Raw genomic sequence first — 13,304 nt, 5'->3', positions numbered from 1 at the left:
GATCGCCGATACCAGCCTGAATTTGTCTCAGTATCGGATCCGAAAGGAACTCTGTGGTATCGAACATCAGTAGCTGTTAGTCGTCAACGCGCCGCCGCCGTACCTCACGTCCCGTCTACGTCACCGTTGTCAGTGTCAAAGCTAGCGTGAGCGCCCACGATTAATGCTACGTTTCTGGAATATAACACTAGTTAAGTTGCTTTGAACACGACCGGGTCGAGTATTTATGCGTTTTTATTAATGCGATCCTAATGGTTGGTGTGTTTGTGTTGGTTGCCTAAATCGACCAGAACAACACTTGAAGCTAAAAGAAGACCACGTTGTCTCTTTGCTTTGTGAGGCGGCGGGTCCCGTTAGTAAGTGGTGTCGCTCGGTCAAGTTGCGCTAGCTGGCTTTAGCTTTAGCTCAGGGACGTTTGGTCTCATACTCAGGATGCCATGCCACAAGCAGCAGATGAACAATATAAACAGTGGCCAGGAGCTCTCAATGAAGCAGGTTCGGTTTGCAGACAGCAGCAGCAGCAACAACAACAACAACAACGTGCAACCTGCAGTCCTGTCCGACTCAGGACCAAGTGATGTCCCCACACAACCTGTCAGCCAAGAAAACCTGGGTCCTCAGCTCAAACTGCTTCCCCTGAACGACCAGATCCGAGAATTACAGACAATAATCAGAGACAAGTGAGTCCTTTCTCTCTTGAACTGACACACAGGCCGCAACAAAGCCTCTGGTTGTTGCACATGATAAAGTGGTGCCTTGTTTCTCACTTACATATTGGACACATCTGTAGGGCCTCGCATGAAATGCTGAATCTAAACTACGTGTATTTTAAAAACAGAAAATAAAAAACATCATAGTCAATAGGTGAAAATGTTGACCAGCAAAAAAAAAAAAAAAAAAAAAAAAAGGATAAAAGGATTTAATCACCTGGCCTCTTGTATTATGACTGATATCATGTAACAAGCTCCATAACTAATTTAAAACCCCCAAAATAACCACAAGTGAATTTGGTGGAATGTGTAGGTTTTATAGAACATTTATGTTTCAGTGGAGGACGCTGTAAATAAACATGGAGGTTACAGTTTGAATGTTTCACTTATTCTAAATATAGACTCATTAGTCATAACGTTGTGACCACTTTCCCGACATTGTGACGGTCTTCCTTGTGCCTCTAAAACAGTTGTGACGCATCAGAGAATGGACATGAGCCTGTGGTGTCTGGTAACAGAATGTTGTTAGTGGGGGCCTGTGGGTCCTGTGGGTCGAGAGGAGGGGCCTCGGTGGATCAAGCTTGATATAGTGCATCCCACAGAAACTTAATCAGTTTGGGATCTAGTAAATTCGGAGGCAAAGTCAACACCTTGTGTGTGCTGGTCTGGCCTATGTGGGAGATACATGTCAGGTCCTTAAAGTTTCCCAGCAGAACATTGTATTGTCACAAAATGATCAATGTTATTTCAATTACAATTACTTATACTTAATTACTTAATACAATTACTTCTCATGTCAGGTGGTTTTAATGTCGTGCCTGATCGCTGTATAGTTCCAGTGCAGAGATGCTTTGATGGTGGATGTTTGACTTAAGTAATCAGTTAACATGGATATTTTTATGAATCACTAAATACAATAAAATCATTTGCACAAGTACCAAAGGTTTCTGAACGGGTGAGCATATCCTGTTATTGTTAAGAGAAACTGAGCAGCTTTAAGCTTATGTTGGGTCACAATAAGATTTTTAACTCAAAGAGAAACAGGATCTTTGTTATTGTGCTGAGTGTCGACTAGATTAGACCACGTGAATCTAATCAAGCCTTTTTTCTTTTTCTTTTTTTTCAGGACAACCAGCAGAGGAGATTTTGTGTTCTGTGCCGACCGACTGGTAAGATCACGTTATAATCACTAAATACTCTCAAGTGAGTGTGTGTAGGCCTGTGTTTATAGAATTCATATCCCTTTTGTGTCCAACAACAGATCAGACTAGTAGTTGAGGAGGGCTTGAATCAGCTCCCCTACTCGGAGTGCACTGTCACCACACCCACAGGTGAGGATCTCTCTCCAAAGACAAATCAGTGGTTCAAATCAGAGTTATACATGCACACAGATTTGAATTTTAAGATTACCCAGCCAGTACTCAGAAAGGCCTTTTGTGCTGAAGTTCATTTATTAATATTACTTTATAAAGAGTGTGTTTAAAGTCCAGGGACGCTCTGGTTGATGACAAATTGTATTCAGATACATGGAATAAAGAGCACTGATAGATATGTTTTAGTTTAAATAAAAATGCACATTGTAAGCTACAAATGAAGTAAAATTCAAGTGTGAAAGCAACGATGATGTGTCTATCTTTGCACTTTTATGGATGGGTGACATCCCTGCACACCCTTGAAAATATTAAGTGTAATTTTATTAGCTACACTTAATTAAGAACAGTCCACCTCTTCAGAAAATGCTTATTTTCTTGTTTTTCTTGTTTTTCTTGTCTTACCTGGCATTTCCATTTTCATTTTTCTTTATTTTACCTCTTTTGTCCGAGTATAACATTACCTACCATATTGCAGGGGTGTGTGTTTTTACTCCCCCCCCTGCACTGAACTCCCTTTTATAGGTTTATTGTGACATTTATGCTAATTGTGTAGGCATGCACGTCTAATTTATGCAGTGGATTTGGCCGTCGGGGCATGTTCCAGAAATCCCCACGTAGGTTTTTTTTTTTTTTATTCGCCTTGTACTCCTTTGAGTAAGAACAAATGTAAGCAGAAACATAAGACACACTCATGCAAGACGCCCATTGTTCAAGTTTAAAAACACAAGGATAGGAACTAAATGAGCCATCTAACTATTTTAAATGCAGAAATAAATGCGGGCCTTCCCTCCTGCAGTATTACACCTCCAGCATAATATATGACTGAGTGGGCTTATTCAGCACAGCTACATCCTTCCTGCTTCTTTTTTCCCCTCAGGGTACAAGTATGACGGTGTCAAGTTTGAAAGGGGCAACTGTGGAGTCAGCATTATGAGAAGTGGTAAGTTAAACCCGCTTTTCCCTTGTAAGGCATGTAAGTAGCACACAATGCATGTGTCATTTGGCTGCACGTTCTGTTCAGCAACACACATCCAGCAGGTTGAGTTTCATGTGCACTTGGGCCACAGTCGTTTCTATTATACAGAGTCGGTTTTTGTCTCGGTGAATCGTGCCTACTAGATTACCGTCGAAACCATTCTATGTGGGGCATTTGAAACGGGTACAGGCGGATACATTTCTGCATGCTCGCAGAGAAAGTTATCTGAATGCGCCACAGTTAAAAGAAAACACAAGCTGAAGGGACTTTCTCTTGTTCTCCACCTTCCGGTTTTATGAGGTTATTATCACAGTCGTACACCAAACCTGTGTGATTTTTTTCATGAGAGTGACACAAGGTTGCGAAATGAGTAATGCGGGCATTTCAGACAAACAGTGTTAGTCAGATGCTGCCTGTTAAAGGCATCATGTGTCAGAAATAGATGATGGAATGTGCTGTACTTGCTTTTCTTGTTTTTCTTGTGTCTGTTGTTCTTTTGTCTGTTTGGTTTAATAACTGTGGAAGGAAGTGTAGTCAAGACTCTGTAGTACTCTTTAATACTAGTATGTGACATGGGGGGAGGGCAAATTAATATAGGTTGTTGATTTTTATACATTGATATGCGTATATTTTGTATGGATATTTATTTTATCAGTATTTTAAAATCTACATTTGATTGACTCGTATCTTAAACAAACTTGTAGCCCAGCTGTTCCTTTTACTCTGCATGTTTATACAGTGGTGGGACCTTTATGTCACTTTATGTTCAGAGACATACAGAATCTATACTAAAGTGATTATTATGGTCCTTTCATCTACTTGGAAATCTGGAGTGAAATAGTCAAATCAGCATGTTTTGCACGTCTCATATTACCATGAGACATGGCTCAGAAGAAGTGCAGTTATACATACATCACATGTGGGCGCAAGACTGGAGACAGTTTTCTTCCCACAGGTGAGGCCATGGAACAGGGTCTCCGGGACTGCTGCCGCTCCATCCGCATCGGGAAGATCCTCATCCAGAGCGATGAGGAGACACAGAAAGCTAAGGTCTACTACGCCAAGTTCCCCCCAGACGTGTACAGAAGAAAAGTGCTGCTCATGTACCCCATTCTCAGTAAGTACCAAGAGGGATGAGCCAAGTTTATCGCACTGATGACTCCAGGTTGTCACCGTCACTAGGAGGTAAATGTGAAGAGACACCAGATTTTGGACAAACAAAAGTAGAAAATAATAAACAGTTTATGCATTTATTCATTTTGAGAGATCTCCCTTGGGTTGACCTTCGAATCTACATTTTCACATCGTACAGACCCATTCACACTGCTCTGATAATTATACCTCTCATGGGGGAAATTATACACTGCCTGGGAGATAGCCACCAGGCTGCTGAGTAGCATAATGAGGGCCAGCAAAAATAGTATCTTAATAGCCCTGGTTTCCTAATGTCACAAAGCAGCATTTTTCTGTTCCCGGATTTTGAATAAAAAAATGTGATGCCGACTGGAGGTATAAGGTATATTTTATTATGTCAGAATGATGAAACACATGGTTTCATTTATACATCTTAACCAGGTGAAAAACGAAAGCCCGTCATGTCCCAGAGTGATTGTCAGATCCATCGTCTCACAAGTCTGTACCTTTAGAGAAGCTAACAAAATGAACCAGTTAGATGTGTTATAAGAATGTCATGCAATGTTATAGTGTATAAACCTTCTATATTGTAAATGTGACTCAGCAAATTTACCACAGTTTGTTGTTTCTGTAAATTGAGCGATTACACGAAGAGGCAAATGTGACGCGAACCTCTAATCTTACTCTTTTCTGTGTCTCCAGGTACAGGCAACACCGTGATTGAGGCGGTGAAGGTGCTGATAGAGCACGGAGTCCAGCCCAGACATATTATCCTACTCAGCCTCTTCTCCACACCTCATGGTACCTCCCCCTTCAATCCAACCACAATTTCTCACCAGTTGACTTTCGGTTACCCACGAGACCACCCCTTTTGTCCTCTATCTCCCAAATCTGTTTCTGCGGCGTCTTTTTCTTCACACAGCATATAGTGCCGCTTTAACCTCCACTTCAATAAGGACAAAAAAAAAATTATTTGAGTAATAAGAACAAGTGAGATTAAATATTTTGGAGGTTTGGCTCTGAGAAGACTGGTGGAAAAATCAAAAGACAAGATTAGTGGCTCTGACATAACGTAGATTAACTGTAAAGAAATAGAGGCTGGAGGTGAGAAGCGAGTTTCCTTATAAAAATATATTTTAGAAAATAAGCTCTGCCTTTGAGCCTTTAGATTTAATATTCTGTAATTCCTCCGTGTAGCCACTTTTTCTCCATTAAAGGACAAGTGCGCAGAATCTTGTGACATCTGGTGGTGAAGTGGCAGATTGCAACCAACTTAATACAGAGGTATTAAGTTGGTTGCAATTTTTAAATTACAGGTGATCACACACACATAAAAAAAAAAAACATAGTCCAGTTTCAACTTAATATATCTCCCTAAATCCTACGCACTGACTTGGCTGCTAACTACGGGTCAGGTTGTGTTGACATTTAAAGCGGACATTCACGGTTTCCCAGTGAAAGATTTCTAATGAGGGAAACCTCTTGACCTTTCTTCCGGTAAACCTCTCTGTTCAAAGTCTCCATTTAAACGCGCAAAATATTTAAATCTGAAGGGCATGTTTTTACAAAATGTACCAATCCATTTAATGCTCTAAACTGGATGAAGCCAGATCATTTGACTCATTTTATCCCCATGGGAATACTTTATATCACATGTGGAGACTCCCATAAGTCTTTGCAGTGTTAAAGTGTCATGTTTGCATGAGTGTAGAATAACCCCAATGCCCCTCAACGGCATTTGTTCCCTTCGCTTCGTTATTAAGCTGCACAGACCACAAGTTTGCAGTCTAGTTTCACTCTTACTGCTCTGACCTGATTGTTGGCCACAGTGCACCCACTAACCCTTTCACCTAAATGACAGATGAAACAACAACCAGAGACAACTCAGAAAGAGAATAGTTCACTCAATATAATGCAGTGATGACTCCAGTGCTCCTTTAAATTTATTAGCAACTACAATGTATTAAAGGCCATTGTTGCTCTGTGCTCCCGTGTCCGTTTCACTTGTTGCCGTCCCTACTAGCATTTAATAGCAGTCTCCTCTTAGATGATTTTGGTTGGTAGTTTCTCAACTTGTTCCACCTACTTCTCTCGTTAACATCACTGATTATTTGCATACCTGTGTCTCTCCTAGGAGCCAAATCGATCATCCAGGAGTTCCCAGATATCACCATCTTGACCACAGAGGTCCACCCGGTGGCTCCAACACACTTTGGACAGAGGTACTTTGGCACCGACTAAACCCGAGGACAACCTGAGGAACATGGTGTGCATACTGTTATGAGTATACTTTGTCTTGTATCTCATGTTCTCCTTGTTGTGCCAAATTCTGCTGCTTCTTCTCAATTTACAAAGTTTCTAAAAAGATACCAAATCATTAACCTGATCCATTGTATTTATTCTATTTTTTTTTGTTTGTTTGTTTGTTTTGCTGTGTATACCCGTGCTATAGAAAGAGGACACTGAAACATATAAAGAGTTTAACTCGGAGCATTTTATTTTGCATGTTACAACGACTGATGGATCAATAAAGAATTTATATTTGTTTACAGACAGAACAGCAAATGAAAGCAGTTTTTATTTTTTTTGGTAAAGGGGGAAGCACAACAATCACATACTCTAAAGATCCAAAGACAGTTCAAATGGGACCATATGTGCTCTAGTAATACTTGACCACCGTCTGCCACCTGATTTCTCATCTTCTAACTCTATAAATATTCTACCATTTGATGACAGCACATAATTTCTCTAGTTCATTTTAAACATCACTTTAAGGAGCAAAATATACAGACACTGCCCGCAGCAGGTGTGAATCAATGAAGTCAATACACACGGGGGAAAAAAAAATATATATGAATATTGTAACATTATAAATAGACACAAGACTACATGAAAACACTCGGCGTTCACATCTTTCCTAATGTTTTGATACATGCGTTCAAACGCCAAATCATATCTCAGATAAAACTGTCTTGATCAAGAAACAGAACTACGTCTCAGACATGAGCAGCATTCGATTTGGCTTACCCAACATAGAAAAACAGATCTGATGGAGCGTCTTAAAGTGTCGAGATCAAACAATCAAAAGGTGGATTTAGGCCCAGCTTTTTTTTTTTTTTTTTTACTGAATACGAGGAGCGTACTCACTTACAAAAAATGGTTTTCAACTAAGCACACAGGATAAATACACAAGAGGATCTGTTCAATCGATATTAAAAATTTAAAAATACGTAGACACAGGTACAAAATAAACCAACATCATATTGCAGAAGACCACTGTCCTCTACCAACCAGTGGACGAGGAGCAGCCGTTAAGATATATATATGTACAGTTTTCTGAATGTTCGAAAGATCAAAAATGGAAATAGACATAGAAGAAAATATGTCCTCTCTGACGAGTGATTTTTGTGTCCGATGATGAAAGCGGTTTCACTTCATCATCTGGCTAGTGTTATCTACGACTAGCGGATGACGTGATGATATGATGGGAAAATCAGATTGCGGGGAGAAAAAAAAATTCACAGTTTGTCTCATTCCAGATTTAAAAATCAACCCTGTCGCTGCACCTTTTAGTTTCTCTCCCAAACAAATCAAGCCAACAGCACTAAGGTCATGATATACAGTACATCCAGGACATGACGACGCTGAAAATGTTTAAACGTATTGCAGTAATAGTCAGATGTAATGAGCTCCATCTGTACCAGTTTTGCTTTTGTTACCGTCACCAGTCTCATCAGAAGTCATGATTGGAAAAATAAAAATTCAATATAAGCTTAATACGGTAAATAAATGAGTGCAGGAGGATACATTCTAAGAATCCTGACGCAGAGGGATACTTGCATTAAATAAGGCGCAGGCTGAGTCAGGTACTCTAAAATGCTTATGTTCACTGGAAATAAAAGAAAAGTCAAATGCTGATGTGCTGCGAAACACAAACTGGTAGAGGCCACACGACTGGTCGCGAGGTCAATTTCAATACCGCCCCTGCGCGGACCAGGCTCTAATGTACAACACTGTAAACTCAACCCTTGAAACCGAGGCGTACGACGTGTCACAGTGCCAGACAGAAGCTCCCCCAACACAACATTAGTAATAATCCCACAGGGTGCCAGTGCCTTCGTCATGATCAGCAACGAGAGGCGAATATACAGTACGGCGTGACCGCGGCTTTTTGTACACGAGGTAACATTTAATAATCTTTTACAACTTAAAACTGACGCTGCTGTTAATCCGTCTGTACCGGGAGAGGTGATGCTGCTGCCACTGATCCTCCACCGAGTTCATTTTTATTTTATTTTTTATGTTTTCATCAATATTTAAAACGCAAGGGTAAAGTTGGCGATGGCGATCCAAACGCAGGTTTCAATCCGCTCGCTCGGCCCCGCTCCACTGTGTCCGAACACCCTCGTGGCTTGGAATGCGTTTACCTCGTGTTACACAGTGAGTGCGATATAAGTCTTCGTCCTCTGCGCCAGCCCGAGTTATTCCTCCATCTCTATGGTAACAGAGGGGTCTTGATCCTCAGCTGGAAACGGAAAAGAACGTGGAGAGTTTCAGTATGCAAATTCCACAACATCTGTGTTGCCGTTACTCGCGCGGATTATAGTTCACAGTGTGTTTCATGCGACCACCAGGTGGTAGCAGAATATTATGGGTGGAATCCAAACACAGCAGCGGCTTTAGGAGTAGTAGTCACACAGACTGATAAACCTCCAAGCTCTCAATCACAATCCAAGGATTTTTCAAAGGTTACAAGGTGTGTCCTTTTTTTTGAACCGCTTGTAAACACTGTGCGGCAGAAGGCGGCTTTGTTCAAGATATCATATCAGACCAGTGGTATGTGGGCATAGGTAAATCTCGGCAGCACATAAATCGCTGACGGACTAAGAATTTGCTGAAAAACAGCACTGATTGGGGAGTGTAGAAAAAGCGGCAGTATCACTAATCACAGCTTCCTGAAAACACTTACACAATCTGTCTCAAATTCTTTTGTGATATACGTTGCTTACCATCAACTTTGGTGTTAGGCATTAAAAAAAAAAAACAGGACATTGCTGGCTCTTTGACACAACACTGATGTATCCTTGTTAAAAACAATAAATGAAGCCAGATAAAAAAAAAAAAGATGGACACCAGAGTTTCCAAAGAAGACAAACAGTCAAAACTATAACCTGCCCAATCTTGAAACCAACAAAGCACCTTTGAGGTATTTTAAAGACAAAAATGAGGATGAGATAGGAATTGATTAGATTTGCTTATCAATACAGTTCTTTATTAGTTCTTTTATCAATTCCTGATCAGTCTCCTGTGTGTGTGTGTATGTAATCCTGCATGTTTTTCAGCACCAAACTAGCTCGTTTATTATCTCGTTTATTATCTGTCAGGATACAATCTCTTCCTGATATTTGACTTGAACATGCTGGACGAAACAATATTTAAATAACACTGAAAAACTAATTATGAATAATGAAAATAATGGCAAAACAGAAATCTTCTGCACAAGCACAGTCGTAAAGTTAGCTCGGGCCGGCAGCAGCACTCTTAACTCTCATCCCTAAAAGTAACACATCCCCTACAGCCGAGAGCGACCGAATCATGCAAATTAGTGCAAATAGCCTGTTGCGAAAACTTAGAAGTGAAGCAATTACTGCACAATTTTGAGTCAATCTGACAATTAAGTAATATTACAAAGGGCGTAACTCGCTACTGTGTTACACTGTGTGATGAAAAAGACGCTGACAGCTTGTACGGATGTGATACTGAAGAGCCTTCATAATTTAAGATGCCATAGAGACTGTGTGTGTGTATAAATATTGCGAAATTTAAGTGAACTCACCGAAGCTTCCTTCCTCAGACCCATCGTCTGACTCATCCCACATGTCCTCATTAGCTAGTAAGGGGTTCTGAGATTCAGAGCTGCGATTCTTCAAGGGAAAGTAGTGGCCGTTTCCTTGGCTGAGGTGAGGAAATTGCGAAAGGAGATAGAAGCTTGTTAAAGATCCAAGACTATTCCGACCATCAGCTTTTGTTGTAAACCACTCTGTATTCTGCAGACAGTCACGTTGCCCACTCTCTCAACTATCCTCATGCAAACAGCGTTTGTTTAACGGCGCCAAGTTTTAAGTGTAAAGGAGGTAATGACGCGTCTGAAAGAGGGCTCACCTTGTAAAGACCGGAATGAACCACAGCCTCCTGTTCTCTCCAAATACCTGCTGCAGGTTTCTGCGTATGCCGACGTTGAAGCCATTTCTGTCCGGTCCACCGACAAAGACCGGGGCGGAGAAGGCCTCTAGGAAAGTAAAACTGCAGGTCAGACTGTGTAATGTGAATTCTCCCAACGATCTAAATTGAAATATAAAAGATGGAGCGTGTGCGCCGGTCTCAAAACCCTCACCTAAAGTGGATCTGTTCTTGGCCACCAACCAACAGTGGTAACCAAAGAGGAACATGAGACTGACGAAGAACATGAGCGCCACAAACATGAGGAAGAGGACATGAAACTTTGCGGACCCGTTCGACAGTTCCCCCTGCAGGAGAGAAACACGGGAAGCTGAGAAAAATAAAGAAGCTATAACCTACGGGAAAAGACTCATTTCTCTGTTTTTGTGGACAGCGTCGCTATAAAAGACCTAAAGCTAAAAGTGTGACTTTTGTGACTTATCAGATGACTCTCACCATCCAAAACTTGAGGAAATACCGAAAGACCGTTGCCGCAATGAATACACAGTACAGCATCGAGTAGGAGAGGAAAAGCAGGAAAAACTTGTAGTTGGAAAAACCAACACAGTTGTTGACCCTAAAAGAAAAAAAAAGAAAAAAAAGGAGAACATCAACACATTTTTTTGGACAGGTATTGCACATTTAGTCACAGACTTTTCTAGATGTGAACCACCGGAGCTGGATGAGAAAACCCAAATGTCACAATCACTCAAAAGAGACACTAAACACACTTTAGCCCGTCAGCACAAAGTCTGTGTAACGTCTCATACATGAATAGAGCACGTAACTGCCCAGAGTATTCCCAGAAGTGACAACACATCTGACAGGAACAATCTCCTCTTGACTGCTACATGTGTGAGACTCCGGGCAACAAAGGGAAAATCAGATCGGAGTGTTTATTCATTTGTTTATTGTTAAATAACAACTTACCAGGGACAGTGATGGTCCATCTTCAAGACACACCTGAAAAGAAAGACACTACTATTATTATTTTTTACATCATTTTGAGAGTACAACACTTAGTTCAGGGAAGTGAATACGTTGAGCAAATTTCCGACATTAAATTTAAAACTTTTTTCCGACCTCCTTCACGTGTACACATGATAGCACTGATTTATCATTAATACGTCGTCTCCAAGAGACGGCACGCCAGCAAAGCAGCGTCCTCTAATTATCACACCAGTCCCTGGCCAACCTCTCTACCTGAATGAATTGGGGAGGAAAGGAGTGGCTTACATTTCACAAACCGAGCAGTGGTGACAGCGGTCGGGCTTCAGCACCTGGCAGCGGTCGCAGAACCTGATAGCTGAAGACAAGAGGATGGACAGTTGAATGGACGACATTCGAGCTGAGCTCACCCTTCCCGTGCTTCCTGCCGACTAGATCTTGGCAATCAGCACTAATGAAAGGGATACGATGGCTGATTACTGTAGATGGGGATGCTCAGAGCTAATTGTCCCAGCCTACTTGCTTTCAGCGCACACAGATTACGTGCGACAGGATGGATCGTGGTTAAGGTAACCACCTGGTAACCTCAGTGGTTTTGACATGCGAGATAAAGGAAGAACAGCACGTAAGAAGACTGCTCTGCGGAGGCGGCTCACCTCCAGACTGAGCTCGGGTGAAAATGGGCAGCTTCTTTGCGATCTCGACCAGGATTTGCTTCTGAGCGTCCGGCCTCTCTTCCATCTCGTACCTCTGCTTGTCTGAGTAGGAAAGCTGAAACTGCAGACACAAACCACAGCCGGCGTTAAAAAACAGACTCAGCGTGTGCCCCTGTCAACAGACATCATCCTCTAATGTGCAGGCTACCTTTTTGCAGGGCGACGCAGGGGGAGTGAATATGGACTTCCAGTAGGTCCAGGAGAACATCACAAAGCAAACGTGAAACACCAGCAGATAGACGGCTGCAGGCACAAAACCCAGACACGATCATGCACACAACCGTGTCATTTAACTTGTGGTTTATCGCTGCGTACAGCTGTGGCACAGATATGAGAGGGGCAACTTACCTTTTTCCAATGTATTGGTGAGTGTAACTGTCAAAACAAGGAAATGACATAATAAATCGCATGCACGGCACGAGAGATCATCAACACTGAAGTTGTGTCGGCTGACATTTGTTATTACTCAATAGGGAAACATTTGCCGGCTAACGCGATTAGCCAGATTGTCATATTGCTGTTGTCTGATACTACAATAGTTGTGTATGAAACTGGAGTTAACGCTAATCTCTAAAGAGGAACCGATAAATTAAATTACGTTTCAAGCCAGCTCACCGTGCTTAGTTTAATAGCAAATAAAAAAAGACACACACACACACCAATCCACTTCCGCCTAGTTTCGCTAGCTCCTGGAGCTCATAACGTTATGGTTTCTATCAACAGTGCTGTGCGGTAGACTGTGAAGAAACGGCCCAAATCACAACAAACACGTCGTCATACTCACAAAGACATAGCTCAAAGACGTAGGCATAGTACGACCACAACACGACCGCGGTTATGATTAGAACTGGTATCCAGGAGAAAACCCTTTGACAGCATCTCAGACCTCCGGAGAGAGCCATGTTCCTCCATCCACACCCGCTCTCATCTGAGATCGACTACTACTCCTGGGATTTATCAGCGCCATCGGGGAGCGATTCACCGCACTGATGTTGCCAGGTCTCTATGTGTTTGCGTTTTTGCAGCAGTACATGGCGAATATTACTTACTCGAGTTTATTTCTATACGTTAGCATAGCAGACACGTAAAAGGGGCAACATTTTAAGAGTGTCAAGAGTTCAAGAGGAGTAAACAAAACCGAATTAGGTTTACCGTACATCTCTGTGCCTGCCACCCCAGTAGTAATTTAACTAAAAGTAATTTAAATAATATAATGAATGGATAACAG

The 13,304-nt window shown here is 41.7% G+C and overlaps 2 protein-coding genes across 2 annotated transcripts; one reads left to right on the top strand and one right to left on the bottom strand.

The window, feature by feature from the left end:
• The first annotated feature begins 105 nt into the window (after positions 1-105).
• On the top strand, positions 106-6,748 carry uprt (uracil phosphoribosyltransferase (FUR1) homolog (S. cerevisiae)). The gene is made up of 7 exons (XM_047586049.1): positions 106-680; positions 1,837-1,879; positions 1,972-2,041; positions 2,961-3,023; positions 4,015-4,176; positions 4,896-4,994; positions 6,328-6,748. Exons 1-7 carry the CDS (start codon positions 433-435, stop codon positions 6,432-6,434), a joined length of 792 nt encoding a protein of 263 aa, XP_047442005.1. The 5' UTR covers positions 106-432; the 3' UTR covers positions 6,435-6,748.
• On the bottom strand, positions 6,668-13,019 carry zdhhc15b (zinc finger DHHC-type palmitoyltransferase 15b). Its single transcript, XM_047586047.1, has 11 exons — positions 12,861-13,019; positions 12,425-12,451; positions 12,225-12,319; positions 12,017-12,137; positions 11,649-11,718; positions 11,343-11,375; positions 10,869-10,989; positions 10,588-10,720; positions 10,356-10,482; positions 10,030-10,148; positions 6,668-8,718 (listed from the first exon to the last, which is right to left on the bottom strand). The coding sequence occupies exons 1-11, from the start codon at positions 12,976-12,978 to the stop codon at positions 8,675-8,677; spliced, it is 1,008 nt and encodes a 335-aa protein (XP_047442003.1). The 5' UTR covers positions 12,979-13,019; the 3' UTR covers positions 6,668-8,674.
• Between the last annotated feature and the right edge of the window lie 285 nt (positions 13,020-13,304).

This window comes from Mugil cephalus, chromosome 5 (assembly GCF_022458985.1).
Source record: "Mugil cephalus isolate CIBA_MC_2020 chromosome 5, CIBA_Mcephalus_1.1, whole genome shotgun sequence".
NCBI classification, from domain to species: domain Eukaryota; kingdom Metazoa; phylum Chordata; class Actinopteri; order Mugiliformes; family Mugilidae; genus Mugil; species Mugil cephalus.
This window is presented reverse-complemented; position numbering and strand designations above follow the sequence as displayed.